The following is a 19704-nucleotide window of genomic DNA, read 5'->3' as shown; positions in this document are numbered from 1 at the left end:
AACCATACCAATAACAAGCTGAATCAGATCTAGGTAATACACTAAAACTTACATAAAACCTATGGCAAACTGTATATCTGAATTCCATGAGAAAAATAAATATAGCTACAATAAGTAGATCTTTAAATGTCTATGAAAATGTTTGAAAAGTATACAATGAAAGGAAATATCATTTGAACATAAAGACATTTAAAATATATGCTCAGCATGAAAAAGAAATAAAGTAGTGTTTAGATGTTGCTGATTACACAGGTCAGAGAAATATGTAAACAAAATAATATTCTAGTAGAAAAATTGTCAGTCTACCATTCTTTCATTTTACTTATGAGTCAACATTGTCATTTATGAGGCTCATTTTATTTACAAAATATTCATCTTTTTTATTACATTCTTAAAAGCATCTTTTACTTGTTTATTTCTCAATGTATAAATGAAGGGATTCATCATAGGAGCCACAGAAGTAATTAACAGAGCTATCCCTTTATTTAAAGACACCCTTTCCTTGGCAGAGGGTTTTACATACATGAAGATGCAGCTGCCATAAGAAATAGACACAACCACCATGTGAGAAGAACATGTAGAAAAGGCTTTCTTCCTCTGTTGAGAAGAAGGAATCTTTAGAATGGTTTTAATGATCTTTGTGTAGGAGAGTACCACTAACACCAGTGTAACCAGTAGTGTCAGAATAGCTGATAAAAGTGCCATTAGTTCTATTGTTGTTGTGTCTGTGCAAGAGAGCTGTAACAGAGGGGAAGCATCACAGAAGAAATGGTCCATCTCATTGCCACAGTAATCAAGCTTGAGAGCTAAAGTGAGTGGTGGAAATATTATTAGGAAACCAGATAACAAGGAAGCAAAAATCAACATGTTGCAGACTCTGGTATTCATTATGGTCATGTAATGAAGGGGTTTACAGATGGCTACATAGCGGTCATAGGACATGGCAGCTAAAAGAAAAAATTCAGTTGCACCCAAGAGAATAGTAAAAAACAACTGTGCTATACAACTGTTATAAGAAATGGTCCTGTTACCAGTTACCATACTGACAAGAAATCTGGGGATGCAGACAGTTGTAAATGTGATTTCTAAAACTGAGAAATTTCGAAGAAAAAAATACATTGGTGTCTTTAGGTGTGAATCCAGTAGGGTGAGTGTGATGATAGTTAGGTTTCCAGCAACACTTGTCATGTATGTGAAGAGAAGAAGAACAAAAATTACCACCTGTAATTGTGGATCATTTGTCAGTCCAAGAAGAATAAATGTGGTCACGGTTGTGTGGTTTCTCATAGTTGGCTACTATTTAAAAGAAGAAATAATAATAGATATACCTAAAAATCAAAAGGAAATAGGCTATGTGACAATTTTATTTTAAATTCCTTCATGAGCACAAAGGCTACCTATGCCAAGAAACTATCAATATTTTGCTAGTAAAAATAACAGCCTTAAACATTCATACCAATTTTACTCATTTTCATGAATAAAAATGTTATGCCAATTTTTCTTTCCTCTTCTTTTAAAATCAGTTATTTTTAAAGTATATATATATATTTATATAGATATAGAGAGAGATAGATTTATATTTCTAAAAATATATTGTTACATAAATGAGGGCAAAAATAAAAAATCCTAACATTTTAACTTTGTATTTATAATTTACTCTATTTATTTAATTTACAGCAAATTTTATAAAGTTTTCTTCAGTTGTTTACCCTTTAGCACTAAGCAGGCCTTACGTTTTTGTGTTTGATTCGGGTATGTGGTTCTTGTTAGTCTATGTTGTGGACTACCATGGCCACCTTGGAAATACTTAAGAAAAATAGAGCTACACCTTATCCCCTGTTTCATTTATTTATACTCTCTAGTGGCCCTTTTTGCCTTTTGAATTTGTTCGTTTATTATATGTAATTTAATATATTTGTTTGTATTTATTGTTTATATTTAATTAATGTATTTAATATATATTTATGTTTATTTAAATGCACATATTTTGTTTATTTAATTCATTATTTTGCATTTATAATTTGTTTATGAATTTATAGAGTATCAGGTGATTAGTATAATGCTAATTTAATATGCCATATTAAGTTACTATATAAGATCCTAACTAATATGTCATATTAATATATTATCTATATTTATTTGTATGTCTATATTACATATATTTATTTTATTATTTTGCATTTATCATTTGTCTATAATATTATAGAATCTCAGGTGATTAGCATCATGCTTCTATATGTAATAAGGATTTAAATCACAAAGATATAGTGTCACCCTGTCACCAAGAACATTGCTACACTTTTTCTCTTAATCAAGCTTTATCTGTTTAATTACTATGGTAATTGTCTAGCCTTGACTCATTTTGCTTTATAATTTATGTTCTTTTGCTAGTTCCATTGCATCAGAAAATATATTCTACACATTGCAAAGAACATCCAGAAATCATCTTTCATTCTCTATTTCACTTAGTATGATTTTAAGGAACAAAAACCAAATAGCTGAACTGTCTCCTTGAAAAATGATCTTATAGATATAACATCAAGAAACCTTTAGAGGGGCAGGAGAGTTGGCTCAAGTTGTTAGGTGTCTGCTTTTCCCTTACTAGCCTAGAACCGACCACAGTTTGATCCCCACCGTCCAATATGGTCCCCTAAACAGGATCGATTTCTGAGTGCATAGCCTGGAGTACCCCTGAGCGTCACCCCGGGTGTGCGCCCCCCCCCCAAAAAAAGATAAAGAAACCTTTAGAACAACTTTTTTTAAAGGTAAGTTAATGAGTTGTTTAATGATGCTGGGAATAAATCCACCTTTGGTGAACATTGCTTCCTCTAGTTTACCCTTCATGATTGATTTTAGATTTTGTAAGAAATCTACTATTAGCTTTTTAAGTTTAAAATAAATTTCATATCATCATTCACATTTCATAAGTATAGAATGTAAATAATAGTTTTACCAAAATTATGAAACCTTCAGAACTTAAATCAGGTAAAAGGTTTCACTCGCTTTTCTTTATTTTTCTGAAAGTTTTTTACTCATTTTTGTCAGTTTCTTTTCTCTACTTATGAAGAGAAGAGCATAAGATAAATAATGATGAGGTATATACATTTTCAAAATACATAAAGAGAAAATAAATTCTTATAAATATTTTCGAGAATAAAAATTAAGGTAGAAATTTACATAAATTAAGAATAATTACAAACAACTTAATAACACTATTTTTCTTCCTAATTCTATAGTAAAACTTTTTTCAAGTGACTAAATAGCTTTTGTTTCCAACTTTGTCTAAAATCCCAAGGGTTTTTACAATGTTTCAGTGATTCATAGAATCAGAGATAGATTTTCTGTAAATTAAAATGAGATAAAAATTTTTATTAAATATATGTATTCTCTTAAATTTAGTATAACCTTAATAAATTAAAATGGTTCTCTAGTTTAGGACATATACATAGTTCCAATGATAACTCAAAGTATTCATAATAATTATATATAAAAATATCATTGGCAATTGCACAGAATTATCAAGAAAAACAGCACTTTTTTTTCATAAAGAACATTTCTGAAATTTTGTTCATATTTTGAAAGATATCTACTCAGTTTTCATTACAGAAAGATCTTAATTTTCTTAATAAGCATATGGCTTTTTTCAATATAACTGAAAAAACTAATATTCTTTCTAAAGAAGAGGTCTTAAATGATGCCATACTAAATCAGCACATATATAAGTCATTTTAGTTCTGCATTAAGCATTAGAATCGACTAAATTCATATTTTAAAAAATAATAACATTTTTCAAAGCTTAACTACATTACCATAAAATTAATTTCTGATTTTTGACATGAATATACATAAAGAATGATTTGTAGGTTGCCTGCCTCCTACTTTTACTTTGATTATCACCAAAATTACATTATTTTAGTAAGATATCCTCATATTTAAAGATTCAAGTTTTCATCATAATAATAAACTTACCGAGTTTTATTTCTCATTTTAAAACTATGTTTAACAATTTATTATATTTAGCTAGAAACCATATATATATATATATATATATATATATATATATATATATATATACGAATACATTTTTGAAGTTTGAAAAGGTGATGTAAATACAAGTCAATATTTGATCTTTACTTTGACATATTTTGGTCCTCAAAATATGAGAAGCCATATAGTTTAATTTGCAATTTTAATATTAAAAGGATTGCAAACTATTTTATTATTTTACCACTCTCTCAAGAGAATTAATTTCTTAAAAAGTTGTTTTTAAAAAGGAAATATTTCTCTGGAGACTGGAATGCACTTTGCTAAAAATATGAAAATTGAAAAGTGAAAAAATGATTTAATCTATAAAATGAAGCCTGAAAATATGACTATATCATTGAAACAGTTGTATACTAATAAATGTAAACCTTTGATTTTTATATCATTTATGAGTAACATTGCTTTATTAACTAATATATCTTAAGTACAATTATAAGTGCTGAAATTTCTGAATTGAATATAATTTTATATTTACTCAAAATATTTATCACAACATCACACTTACCATAAAAGAAACAACACAATTTTGCTACCACTACTAACTGCTATCAAACTCCACTAAGTCTTTAAAAATGAAAAGCTGAGTGTTGGAGAAATGCTTTAAGTTGTAGCAGCTTTTCATGATGAAATCCTTAAATCTCATTCATCACACAGCATGTTTCCTAGTACTTTCAGGTGAAATTCCTAAAAATTAAATAAATAGTAATTAGTCTTTGTTCAAGTAGTGCTTTATATAATTGCTAAATTAACTTTTATGAGTGTTTTTAATTTTATAATATTAATTGAAATTTCATTGTTTAATAAAACTTCATGTTTAAGGCATGCTATTTGAAATCACTTCATGATTATATGTTATCTTACTATACCTCAAGACCAAAACAGGAATATTTATTTATAATTAACTTAGATTGTAGTACCTACTGAGTTTAAAGTTCAAAAATCAAAGACTTTCACATAATATTTAGAGATGTTATCAGGTTTACAATATGAGAATTCAAGGTATATAATAACTTTAATAACTAAAGAAAATTAGCTTCTCAAGAGAAACAAGCAAATATGCTCACATCTGTTTCTATGTGTTCAAATAAAAATTTTGTAAAATTTGTTTGATTCTACACGAAATTACATTTAAGATCACTTACCGTTCTCCATTTTATTGCAAAGTCATCCTACTGCAGATAAATTATGTAAGTCAGTGAAGCATATCAAATATTAAAAAATTTGCTAAACTTTAATATCAAGAAAAGACTATAATCACATTTATATATTTTGGTCATTTTTGACAAGTAAATATACAAATGAAAGCAACTGTCAGATGAAGAAACCAAGTTGTTGGTTCATTGCAGTTTATTTTCAATCATTGTCTTCTTAGGGATAATTATTTGTTAAAGGACCAACCCTGGATCGTAAGAGCACTGATGTGAAGATCTGAAGTAGTGATACTGTAAGGATTAAGAAACAGAAATAAAAGAGCATGAGGTTAGAGAGCTCACAGCCTGATAGAAACCCTTGCCTATCTTCCATATACAATATTTATTGGCTAAAATCAATAATTATTAAAAAAGAACATCTTTCATTGGTCCAATTCCTAATTATATTAATCTATCTAGGTTCTTTTACACTTCTAAGTGTAAACATCCTTATTCTCAAAGGGAGGATGTTCTGTAGTAGAGAGATAAAGCATTTACAATATCCTTACATAAAGCTTCTTCCTCAGGTGCCTACATTCTGGGTTGATAGATCCCATAAACCTGCCCATCCTATCTTTGTCTTTTATATATCTTAACCCTTAATATCCAACTATTGTCTTTAATTCCAATACATCTGATAATCTTTGTCTATTTTGCCCCGTAGCTCACAAGTGACATACATGTTTTACTTGCTGAAGGCCCAGGTTATATCTCTTGCATCATGTAGTCTGATGAACACAGCCAGGAGTGAACCCTGAGGAGGTAGCCAGAAAAAGTCTATATAAGCCCCTCCCAAATTACATATATGTAACACAGCTGGATAATATTTTTACTGGCTTGTTTTTTGGAGGTTGTGATCCATACATTCATAAAGAGTTACAAGTTATAAAGGATCTTTCGTCTTTAACCTATATTAGCAAAATATATGCTATTTTGCTATTTATTAGCAAAAATCATGGAAGGAAGCATGACAAATGAAACATGTGGACAAAATATATCATTATTGGTAGACCTAGAGATGAATTTCATAAATATCATTTTATATTATACAGCTAAATACAAACTAATACAGATGTAAGCATGCAAAAACAAAACCTTGGCAATATAAAATCCAGAGAGCATCTTTTATGAAAAGCTGTGTGACAGCTGTGCTTACCATTATTCTAAACCCAATATACCATTTCCTTCCACTTTTTATTTCTTTCTTTCTTTAGACTGATTTTTTGGTCGTATTTAGGACTTATTTTTGACTTTGTGCTCAAGAAAAACTTCTAGCAAGTTTCAGGGACCATATGTGGTGCTAGGGATTGAACTCAAATTGACCACAAAAAAGTGCCCTAATCAACTGCATGCGAGCCTTCCTTATTCTTATAATATTATTGTAGTGGGATTCTACATATACAGGGCTTTCTTTTTATAGTAAATATTTTAATAAAATATTTTATATGAAGGAAATAAAATTATTTTCTCTAAAATTTAGTTCAGATTATGTCCTGTTTTGATAAATTAAACATAAACACTAAACAAAATTACAAGTCTAATGGAATTATGAGAGACCTAAGAAGCTCCTCACTATTCTAATTTCAAATTCTTTTAATCTCTTTTATTTAAAGTTTTGCTGTGAAATAGATACCACTGATTTTCTTTCAAAATCTCAAAATCTTTGGAAACTCTAACAGCACTTATTATTTGCCTCTAAGTCCATGTCTCATTAAATATCAATGGCAATAAAATAAAAGGCATTTTGAGAGGGAACCATACATGTTGGGACTTTTATCTCTTTATATATATTATCTCCACCATTCGTTCTTGCACACGATGAATATTTTTTAACATGCCATATCTTCTCTCTTTTATATTTTGTGTTCCATGTACAAAATTCTAAATTGCAGCAGAACAGACACCGAAGTATAATTCTTTCTTTGTGATTTTAGCCTGGAATATCTCTTACCTCAAGTAGTAACTAAACAAATATGTGTTTATAAAAAATGTCATTGAGAGACAAGATAACAGAAAATCTGGTAGTTGAATCGCAATGATCCAGACTCCCCATGCCATCTGTGCAGCTCCCCTTTCCCAGCAGTACGATTGAAAGTCATCCTTAATTGACATCCCAACCAACCCCTGCAGATGCTAGTACATTCATGTGAAGACATTTCAATTTATATATTCTATTTCCATGAAGGTGGACCCTAAAATTATTTTCCTTTGAGAGTATACAGCCTCAGACAACCCAAATACTAGTAGGCAACTTTCTTAGCTTTCTAAATTCTGCATAGTTAGAAAAATAACCAGAAATGTAGATGTATTAGTAGCCACCTTTTGTATAGCCAAAGTAATAGACCACTTTCTTATTTTTGCAATAATTTAGTAATAGGATCTCTTTTATTTTTATTTATTTTTGTGTTTTATTGAAAACATTTTGACTTAAAAGGTTCATAGTTGGGTTTCAAACATAAACTGCTTCAGGGCCAATCCCAACACCACTGTTAACTCCCTCTCCACCAATGTTACCATGCCCTTATCCTGTACCCTGCCTGCCAGCATAAAAGTCCCATTTTAACTTTTGATAGTTAATATCTGGGTCTTTGATTTCATTGTTGTTAGTTGCGGCTATTAGTTCTGCCATTTTAACATCACCAATGTGCCTGAAATTACTTGGCTCCTGGCCCTCATTATTTCATATATGTGTTTCTACTCCACTGAATTTCTTTTCTTCCCCCAGATTACTTTAGTGCCAATAGTGTTGGAGACTACTCCCATTTAAACCACTGCATTTCATCATGCAATTTTTTAAATACCACATATAGTGATATAATTCTGTATTTATCCTTTTTTGTTTGGCTTAATTCATTTAATATAATATATTCTAGATCCATCCATGTTGCAGAAAATTGCATGATTGCATCGTCCCTTAGAGCTATGTAGTATTCCATTGTATATGTGTACCACATCTACCTGACCCATTCATCTGGTTTTGGACACCTAAATTGAATATAACTCTTAGCTATTTTACTGAGTACTGAAATGTGTCATGGTGTGCGTACATCCATTTGGATCTGTCCTGATGATAGATATCCAAAAATGGAACTGCTGCATTATATTGTAGACTGATTATTAATTTACTGTGAATCCTCTATACTGTTTTCCATAAGAGTTGGACCAGGCAGTGGATGAAAGTGCCTTTCTCACCACATCCCTAACAATACAAATTGTTTCCAATAATTTTGATATGTGCCATCCTGACTGGTGTAAGATAATATCTCTTTTCTCTTTTAATTTAGATTTCCTTAATGATAATTGATGATGAGCATTTTTTTCATGTGCCTGTTGGCCATCTGTGGGTCTTTCTTAGAGAGCTCTCTGTTCAATTTCCTCTCCATTTTTAATGGTGATTTTAGATTTTATGGGGTTTACCCTTTGTGAATAATTCGAATATGTTAGAAATTAACCTTTTATATGACCATTTGAGTGCAATTATTTTCTTCCATTTAGTTTTAGGAGAATAAAAAAAAACCTATATGTCTTTTAGTTTTTGCCTTTATTTTCTTGTCATACAGAAACATTTTATTTTGATGTAATCCATTTATTCAGATTTGATTCAATAGCCTTTCCATTAGCATCATACCACTGAAAACCCCTTTGAGGTCGAAGTCTTAGAGTATTCTGCCTCAGTTTTCAACAATGTACTTTATAGATTCAGTCAGGTATGACCACAAGGTCTTTATTCACTTTGAGGTGATATTTGTGTGAGATGTGAGGCATAGATTCAATGTTAATTTTTTTAAATATGGTTTTATAATTCCCAACACCATTTGTTAAAGAAACTGTTATGATTTCATTTTATGTTCTCTGTTTCTTTGTCACATGGACCATATACTTGGTGAGTTGTCACGGATATTTTATTCTGAAGGTCTGTCCTTTGTTTGAATACCATGTTGTTTTGATTACATTGGCTTTCTTGTACAACTTCAATTTAGCTAATGAGATGCCTCACAGTTTTTGTTTTTCAATATGATTTTAACTATCCATGGTCTTTTATGATCCAAAAAAAACTTTATAATTTATTGTTATAAGTCTTAAAGAATGTTGTCTGAATTTGAATAGGGATTACATAAATATATATACATATATACATATATATATAGTAGTTTAAGTGTTATAGGCATTTAGATAACCTTGACTCTTCCTTTCCATTGACATTGTATGATTTTTCATTATTTTAGGTTTTCTTCTTTTTCTTCCCAGTGTTTTGACGTTTTCATGGTATAATTCTCTCACCTGTCAAGTTGATTTCTAGGTACTTGTGTAGTTTGTGCACTATTTTATTGTTTTTTTTTTATTTTGTTTTATTTATTTATATATTTATTTTTGGTTTTTGGCCACACCTGGTGACACTCAGCAACTATTTCTGGCTATGTGTCCCTAGTAGGACATTTGCCTCAAGTAGTGGAGGAGTGAAGCTAGAGTAGAGAAATGCTCACTATAAGAATGATAGTTGAGGGGCCGAAGAGATAGCACAGCGGCATTTGCCTTGCAAGCAGCTGACCCAGGACCTAAGGTGGTTGGTTCGAATCCCAGCATCCCATATGGTCCCCTGTGCCTGCCAGGAGCTATTTCTTAGCAGATATCCAGGAGTAACCCCCGAGTGCCGCTGGGTGTAGCCCCAAAACCAAAAAAAAAAAAAAGAGAGAGAGAGAGAAAAAAGAATGATAGTTAAAATTTATCATTTTGGACAAGAACTGTTCCTGAAAATGATAAAGTGATATACTCAGTTCTCCATCATTAATAATAGTTCAAACTACAGTGTCTACAGGTACAAAAAAAGAAAGAACAGCAAGATAAAAATAGAGTACCTGTCCTAGGGACAGACAAGAAAAGTCTGGGAAGGAAACTAAGGACATTGGTGGCAAGAAATATACACTGTTAGGGTAGTGTACATTGTAAGACTGAGACTTAATCACAAACAATTTTGTAACAAGTGTATTTAAAATAAATGGAATAAAGTGGTTTTGAGTCTATGAGTTCCTGAGCTGTTATATGTTCATAAAGTTGTGCAAGGAGCCTGAGTACAGCTATTACTTTATTTACTGAGGCACAATGAAAAAGACATTTTCTTAAAATTTTCTCCTCTTCACCTTCACTGTTGGCATATTGAAAAGTCATGAACTTTTGTTTATTAAATTTGGATGATGTCATTTTACTCAACAAGTCTTGTAGATACAAGACTTTTGGAAAATATTAAGGATTTCTTAAATATCGTAACATGTCATCCACAAATATTGAGAGTTTGATCTCTAGATTTCCTATATGAATGAGCTTAATATTGTTTTCTTGACTAATTGCTATGGCAATTATATCAAGTGTTATATTAAACTGAAATGGTCAGTGGGAATCTTGGCTTTTATTTTATCTTAAAATTAAGGCTTTTAAATATTTCCTATTTTGTATAATGTTTTCTATGGGCTTGTTATAAATTCAGAAAAAGTTCTTCAATTCCAACTCGATGAGATTTTATTATGAGTGGATACAGGATCTTCCCATGTACTTTCTAGGCAACATTAACATGATAATATGATTTTTCATTTTTCCTTTATTTAAGTGACATTCTATTGATTGACTTGTGTATTTGAACCATCCTTGTATCTGAAATAAATGCCTCTTTATCATTGTATGTTATCATTTTGATGAATTTTTAGGTTCTATTTGCTAGTATCTGTTGACAATCTTTGCATCTATGTCCTTCAAGAATATTGGTCTGTAATTTTTTTTCATGTACCTCTGTCTCCTTTTACTTTTCAAAAGTTGTTTGCTTCTGAGAAACTTTGGTAGCTTTTTGTTTCTTCAGTTTCCTGTAAGACCATGAAAAGACTTTGCAGCAAGCAAGTCTTTTTTACATTATTTAAAGAAAATTAATTACATAGTTAACTAAGTTAAATTTGTTTCCAGAGAGGTTTGAGAATAGTTTGAGGGAAGTTAACAGTTGCCAGATATCCTGGAAAAAGGAAGGACTTTGATAGGGTACCTATGCTCATTCCAAAAAGCCCTGGCTATAACTTTAAATTTGGTCAGATAAGTGTACCCAAAGGCAATCATGTGAAGTGATGAGGTGATTTTGGGTAATGGAAGCAATGGTTTTGACTTTAACAGGGCGAGTACTTAACTCAAGTCCTCCCAAGATGACAGATATCTGTGTAAGTCATTTTAAACTTTGAAAAAAATAACAAATGAAGCCATTTAAAAATGCACTTTTTGATATTTTGTAGGCTTTAGATTACCATTTTAATATGTTCAAAAATCAATAAATATTTTTACTTGTTCCATATCTTCTTAATTAGTTACTAAAAAGTTAATGAATCTAAGAATTTATCCATTAATTTCTCTTTAGTTTTGTGACATAAGGTTTCACAGCTAATCTCTGATGGTCTTTTGAATTTCTGTGTATCATTTTCAGTATATAATGTTCACTCTCTCTCTTTCTTTGTTATCCTTGGTACTGGTTTATGTGTCTTATTTATTATTTAAAATCCAATAATTTCTCTTTAGTTTTGTGACATAAGGTTTCACAGCTAATCTCTGATGGTCTTTTGAATTTCTGTGTATCATTTTCAGTATATAATGTTCACTCTCTCTCTTTCTTTGTTATCCTTGGTACTGGTTTATGTGTCTTATTTATTATTTAAAAAATAGATTTAGGGAAAATAGGTTTAGTTTTCACTGGTAATTTGTTATTTTTCTATTCTATTTAACTAATTTCTTTCTTTCTTCTTTCTTTTTCTTTCTTTCTTTCTTTCTTTCTTTTTCTTTTTCTTTCTTTCTTTCTTTTTCTTTCTTTCTTCCTTCCTTCCTTCCTTCGTTCCTCCTTCCTTCCTTCCTTCCTTCCTTCCTTCCTTCCTTCCTTCCTTCCTTCCTTCCTTCCTTCCTTCCTTCCTTCCTTCCTTCCTTCCTTCCTTCCTTCCTTCCTTCCTTCCTTCCTTCCTTCCTTTCTTTCTTTCTTTTTTGTTTTTGGGCCACACCCGGTGATGCTCAGGGGTTACTCCTGGCTGTCTGCTCAGAAATAGCTCCTGGCAGGCATGGGGGACCATATGGGACACCAGGATTTGAACCAACCACCTTAGGTCCTGGATTGGCTGCTTGCAAGGCAAACACCACTGTGCTATCTCTCCGGGCCCCTATTTAACTAATTTCTATCTGAGTTCTGTTATTTCCTTCTTGCCTCCTTTGGGTTTCTTTTTTGGATTATCATCCAATTTCTTAAATTCTTTGTCAAGTTATTTATGTGTTCCCTTTCTTTATTTCTGACAAATGCTGGCAAAGCTATTTATTTTCCTCTGGGTATTACTTTTGTTGTATCCTATAAGTTTTGGTAGGCTAGTTTTAATTTTGGCTTATTTCCAGGAATGATTTTATTTTTTATTTTGCTTCTCTTCTGATCCACTGGTTATTAAAGTAATGAGCTGTTTAATTTTTAAGGTTTTGAGCAATTTCCCCATTTCTCTTTTTGATTCACACTGTTATTTTATTATCTGAGAAGACACTTAGGTTGATTTCTATTTTCTTGTCTTAGAGGAGGTATTTTCTATGATCCAGATGTTGATATATCTTGGAGAATATTCCATGTGCACCAGAGAATAATATGGTTAAGTTATGTGGGATAAAAAGCTATATAAATACTAAAATCCTATTTTCCATTTTTCCTGTAAAGTTAGTATTCCCTACTGATCTTTGCTCATGGGTCTATCAAGAATTGACAGAGAAGTGTCAAATGCCTCAATTGATGTATTGTCTTCAGTGTCTTTCATTAGTTGTTTCATGTATTTTGCTTATCATTCATTAGGTACATAAATATATGAAGAAATGTGAGTTGTCTTTGGTTTAGACATCCCTTATAAAGGAAGAACAAACATAAAGGGTTAGGCTTTAGGCTTAAGTTGAATGATTTGGGCAGGGCTAAAGTTTCATGCAAATAATGGCTACATGGTTTCTCATAAGTGACATATATCATGATCATCAAATCATGAAGCCAGAGGAAGTGTAATTTTATTTTTTCCTAATATGTAGAAACCTGAAATGGGGTCCAGGTTCTACAGTATACCCAAGTACTGACTTGAATTAATTTTACAAAACCTCTGATTTATACTAATTTGCTACCAACATAGCTTACTGATAGTGTCTCAAAATTCCTTTATCTATCTTTATTATTACTGACTCTATAAACCTCATTTTTAATATAAAAGTCAAAATACTTGGGTTTTCTTTTCAGCTACCATATGCTTTGCTTACCTGGACACATGAGAGATACTTGATAGTTTCAGCACTATACACATATACACTTGGAGAACTAGTTCATGCTAGGTTTTTAAATTTTAGTGGACTTTGGCCTCTTTTAAGGTATATTCTTCAACACCAATTGAAGAATCTAATTTAATCTAGAGCCCTTTTTCTCAAATAAATATATTTTCTGAGGAAGGGGGGAGAAAAATGTTTTCTACACTGTATCTTCTACATTTTAACTCATTCATTTGATTGAATAATTTTTAGATTGAAAGAACTAGTGCATTATTCACAATCCCTTTTTTTCTTTTGAAAATAAACCATCAAAATATATGATATTTAAAGTAAAATGCAAAAGTCATTTTCTTAATTTATTTTTTAACTAGAAATTGAATTATATGAATCAATTCTGGAAAATAATCTGATTATTTTTCTTTGGATAATATAAGTGTGCATTGATCTTTATGTTTAAGATTATTGCAAACCTCTACTGAAATAAATTATGTTTCTGTGAGAAGATACAAATATATTAATTTGCTTTCAAGGCAGTGATAGAATTATATTCTATATTCTATGTTCTATATCTGCATAAGACTGTAAATTCAGTGCTTCCATCTAATGATAAAGTCAATAAAAATGTATTTGGCTTTAGACATTGAAGGCATATTTAGATCTGTTGTATAACTCTTGCTTTTGTAGTAAACATGGATAAGGGAATTCAAACTTAATACCTAATGTTTGAAGCAAATAGATTTATTACCAAAATTAGTCCTGTCATTCTTTGAACTAGTTAAGCTAACATTTTCAATAGTTTCTTCTTATTATTCTATTTTCTTCTTATATCAAGAAACTTCTGGTTTTAGTCATTTCAATTTCTTAGAATAAAATAAAAATTTAGATAATAAAACATGTAAATATCAACTAATAAAATAAAAAACACTTGTGAAATTAATTTAAGTATGGAGTTTGCTAATGTAGCTTTAATATCATTTAAAATTGCTTATGGGTAAATTAAAACTTTTTCCGGGATGCCCAGATATATTGGTAATAAGGTTGTTCTGCTAAATTAGCTAAGATTTTTTTTTTTTTTTTTTTTTTTTTGGTTTTTGGGCCACACCCGGTAACGCTCAGGGGTTACTCCTGGCTATGCGCTCAGAAGTCGCTCCTGGCTTGGGGGACCATATGGGACGCCGGGGGATCGAACCGCGGTCCGTCTCCTAGGCTAGCGCAGGTAAGGCAGGCACCTTACCTCCAGCGCCACCGCCCGGCCCATTAGCTAAGATTTTTAAGCTTTATATTGGTTAAATAAATTGCTCATGATTTGGGCATCTTTAATATAGGTGTAAAATTTCTTATTGAGGTTCAAATCCTTTTATTTTTAGATCTAAAGACCATCACTGTTCCTTGTAAACTTTTTAAATTTGATGCAGATTTTGTCTGATGGAAGTATGGCTGCTCCAGCTTTTTAAAGCAATTGTCTCTAAGATAATTGACCAACTTTTGACTTTATACCTATACTTAACATGACTGCTCACATCTGTCTCTTGTATGAAGTAAACAGGTTTGGATTTCTGATTTATTCTGTCATTTGATTGGTGAGTTCAGTCATCGAAATTATGATATTGAGTTAAAGAAATTCATTGCTATCAATTTTTTATGATATTTTATGAGTGTGAACTTTTGTCTTTTAAAGCTCCCTTAATTCTGGCACAAAGAGATAGTACCATGAGTTAGGCATGGGCCATACACAACACTGATCCAATTTTGATCTTCAACCATCCGTTATGCCCTCCCACCAGAAGTGATCCATGAACACAGACCTAGGAGTGCTGTAACTAGCTTTGGTCTGGTTGTGAGTCCCTCAAGGACAGTGGGTTACATGAACGACAAAAGATGGAGACTAAACAATGTTTGTTGGACAACAGCATGTTCTAAACTTTAATGTCAGAACCAGGGGTATATATGGGGTATATTGCCAGGTATAGATATTAAAAGAATGTTCACATTTGTAAAGCACATATATATTCTGGTAAACAGATACATTATCAATATACATTATTTGATTTACAAAACAATTCATCTGAATAGGTTGGTATGCAGACCTAATGAATATATTGAGTCCTGAGTTAAAAAAAAAAAGGAAGTTATTTTTAACATCTCAAAGCAGTTTCTGTCCAGGTAGTCTCATGTAAGTTAGGGGATTAGCAAGGAGCTGAATTTTTTTGTCTTACTTCCTACTTATAAGGGGAGAGAGGCTTTATTGTTTAAGGGCAAATAGAAGGAGACGGACTATGTCAAAAAGGATGCAATTCTTTTCCTGGTAAAAGTTCAACACCCCAGAACTACAATCTGGCCAAACTTTTTCAATGTTATTTCTTGGGTAAAAACTGTTACAAAGTACTCAAGGTCCTTTAGAGATGTCCCAAAAAAAGAAACTGCAAGGGCATTTTAAAGACAGAGGGGAAAGCTATTGTTTTTCTTGGTGCTGAGTTTTCCAGTTAAAGAGAAATTTGAACAAGGCTATATTTGCCTGTAAAAATCCTTATGTTAGGAAGTCAAAGGTTCAAGTACATACTAAATACAGCAGAAGAAAGAATTATCTTTTGATCAATTAAATGTTTGTTATAAAGCATATGAAATGTCTGTTCCATTAATAGAAATATTGTCAGCCATCCACACTGAAGGAAAAACTTCTCAGCGAGTCTTCTCATGAAATGTTCCTTAGAAAAAATCTTGAGATTACTCTTAGGTTATGGAGTGACACAGGAGTAAACAAATAATTAAGTTTTTTTAATTCTTCTTGCAAAATAGTTTTGCTAGAATCAGAATTGAAGGATGAGACCCTCAACTGGAATAAAGTTTAATACTTAAATCCTTCTGCCAAAAGGCTCCCACACTGGCTGTCAGGGCCATCTGCTGTAGGCGATGAGCTTTGGCCAAGGTCATGAGGAAGGTTATATAGAGAAAGGATTTAGGGAGGTTCCAGCTTTCTGATGATCTTTAAAATGATTGGTGTTAAAGCTGACCAAAACTGGCTTGGAAGAGCCCCCAAATGTTAAATCTGACCAAAACTGGCCTGGAACCAGGTTGGGATCCGGGGTTGGAGATGCCAAGCCCAGGGAGGCCAGATCGGGGATGCTTAGGTCCGAGGAATTCCCACCACTCAATTGAGGAGACACAAACCTTGGAGGATGCAATCACACGTAGGTTTATTCCCTTTCCAGGATCTTGGGGTGTCACCACAAGCTGGAAATTCAGTCTGCAGTGAGACCCTGAGAATCCAAATTTACAAACATTTAAGAGAATTCATATGATAATGAGCATGATAATGAGCATACAGGTCAAAGTATTTCATAGGTTTATGCAGTTTGAATTATCCAATCATTTTGTACAGAAAAGGCACAATTTTTTGTCCAGCCCCTTCATGACATCATTTACCCCCAACTCCTAGACTGATGGCATGCAGAGATATAGGTTGAACCCTTCAGGTGGTCGCCTAATCTACAGGGTGGAGAACCTGTCTGCTCAGCCCCTTCATGATATAGTTTTACCCAAACTCCCAGACTGATGATATGCAAAGATATGTGTTCATTATATCAAACAGGTCAGGGACAGAAGCGAGAATAGCATCAAACTAGATTTTACCCTTATTCTATACCTATATGCTATTCTATCTATACCTATGTGTTATTCATTTTTAGTGACTGTGTGCAATTATTCCTCCCTCATCTTCAAGGGCCATCTGTCCTCTGTGGGGATCTCCTCTGTGAGGGTCGAGGTGTTCCCTGTTGGAATATAAGATGATTAGTTAGTTTTCCCTCCCTTAAGGTATCTGGTAGAAAATAAAATGTCTTTGCATTCCTTGGAATGTCCTTTGTGATTTACAGCCTGATCTAAGGAATCAGTTGTCTCCTTGGGCCTAGTCTTTAAAAGGTTATTGCCATGCATACATAAACTTTTAGGGTAACTCAGCCCATCAGATGTGTCCTCAGATTTTCCTGGTAGGGAGAACTGAAATTACCCCCATGGGGTTCCTCAAAAGGCTCTCTGTGGACGCCTTTTTCCCCTGTGTGGATGGTTGAGGAATTTCCGAAAAGATGCTTGGTATTACATTTTTGGTCATTATTTGGCTTCTCTCCTTTGTAAATCTCAGGCAAAATTGTGGCCTCTATCAAATCATTTGGCTCAGAAATTCCAGCACCAAGGATTACTAAGAGAACCTCTTTTCTGGATATATTTAGCCCTAAAAGCAAAGACAATGTTTTTTCTTTTTCAAATATGCCTTTCTGGTAATCAAGGGTGAAGCCAGAAAGCAGACCCTGGGTTATTGACTCCTTAGAAAAGGGGAACCACACCTAAAAACATTTTGGGGGAATTGGCTCTTTCCTTTACTTGACCTCTAAAACAATAGAGTCCAGCCCAGTGGATATCAAGTTTCTAGATATGTCCTGCTTCCTCCTAGTCCTGATTTTGCATTTGAAGTAAGCTTGCAAAGAGTTGCCTTGGGTTGTGACCTTCTCCTTTGTAACTTGGAGTTTTTGCGGGCACACGGATAGCTTAGGTGTTGTCACTGTTGTACATTGCTTTGTGATTGTGATTATTCTTCACCTGTGACTGGCTTACTCCTATAAAACCCCCTGTTTGGAAAATAAACTTGTTGCACTCCTGCCAGAAACGTGTTGACCCCACATTCTCGGTGTGTGGTTTCATTTATTTCATAGTTTTTCATAGGCCGGCCTGGGCAACTCTCTCTCCCTGAACTAGATTCACTGAAATCGCACTGGCGCTGCAAGACCGAAGCTGCTTGCAGCAGGTTACACCCGAAAATCAAAAGTCACCTCTTTTCCAGACTCAACATTGGCTATTGTATAGGGGTACCTTTCTACTCCCTTGTCATTCTCTGTTAGGCTACCTGGTCTGGTCAGGTAGCTTAAGGCAATGTGTTCAGAACATGAGAAGAAACCTGCCATGTGGCCTTTAAAAAATGATGCCCCTTCTTGTTCAGGTCCCAACAAATTAAAATCCATGAACTTCTTAAGCTGTTGTTTGTCCAGGAAATTTCAATTTTTTCCCTCAAATCTAAATGATAAGTTACCTAAATACAGTAGTCTGGTGAGGTTTTCTTTTGTGTGGATTTTGTTTATTTGTTTGTTTTAGAATATCCCAACATTCTTTTCTGTATTGCCTCATATGATAGTCCTGCTATGAGTATTCTAGAAGTTCCTTTGCATATAAGTTCTATCTTTGACCTTACTGTTTTAGTCTTCTATGTCTGTCTTTGAATCTTCTCATCTTGATCATCATTTGTCTTAAAATTTTCTTTTTGGGTTTATTTAATTTGGAATCCTTTGAGCTTCTTGAATCTGGATATAAGTGTTCCTCAAATATTGGAAATTCTTACTTATGATTTATTTGACTAGTAGTTCTTCAGTCTTACCATTGTAACTGCCAGATAATCTTTTGAGTCTTATATTTTTCCTTCCAATCTTGTCCTCTAATTCTATTGTATGCTGTTCATTTATATTTAGTTTTATTTTTCAACTTCTAATTTTTTTTCTGGAGAAATTTTTTGCTTTATTGTTGAGGTTTCTAATTTAGCTGCTGCTATCACTATGCTTCTGAAGCATTACATTGAGTTATGAATTTTGCTTAGAATGCTTTTTATTTCTACTTTTTATTTTTCCTCTCATATTTTCTTGTGCTTTGTTGACAGCTACTATCTTTGTGAGAGCTCATTGAAAATCTTTCAGAATGATGTCCTAAAGTCTTTGATTGAGAGATTAGTACTATGAGAATCTTCCAGACTATTCTCTAAAGATAGACTTCTATGCTAAGCTCTGAGAGCTATGGTTGAGATTCTATTTCTGTAGTTATGAAGTTTTTTTTTCCTCAGTCCTTGGGTTTAAAATCAAGAATAACTTGACTCAATGTTGTCCTTAGTTTACTTAAGTTTGGTGAAGGAGAGGAAGGCAGAACTTTTGGGGAAAAATATTATCTTTTGTAATGTTTGGTACCTCGTAGTGTCAGTAGCCTCAACCCAGAGTTCACTTGTTTGTTCTCTGGACACAAAAGTTATTTTATTATATGCTTCTGATTAATTTCTGTTCTTTTCTGGATTTTTACTAGGAAATCATTCAACTTTGTGTTATTGAAAGTTTTAGGGGTTATTGACACTCGAAATAAAGATCTTTTTAGC

The 19704-nt window shown here is 32.6% G+C and overlaps 1 protein-coding gene across 1 annotated transcript; it reads right to left on the bottom strand.

Moving 5' to 3' along the window:
- Positions 1 to 360: 360 nt before the first annotated feature.
- LOC126022600 (olfactory receptor 6C74-like) lies at positions 361 to 1287 on the bottom strand. The gene has a single exon (XM_049783568.1). It carries the CDS (start codon positions 1285 to 1287, stop codon positions 361 to 363), a length of 927 nt encoding a protein of 308 aa, XP_049639525.1.
- Positions 1288 to 19704: the final 18417 nt, after the last annotated feature.

This window comes from Suncus etruscus, chromosome 11 (genome assembly GCF_024139225.1).
Source record: "Suncus etruscus isolate mSunEtr1 chromosome 11, mSunEtr1.pri.cur, whole genome shotgun sequence".
NCBI lineage: Eukaryota > Metazoa > Chordata > Mammalia > Eulipotyphla > Soricidae > Suncus > Suncus etruscus.
This window is presented reverse-complemented; position numbering and strand designations above follow the sequence as displayed.

Coding starts and splice junctions, on each gene's coding strand:
- LOC126022600 (XM_049783568.1), bottom strand. CDS start 1,287: ATGAGAAACCACACAACCGTGACCACATTTATTCTTCTTGGACTGACA.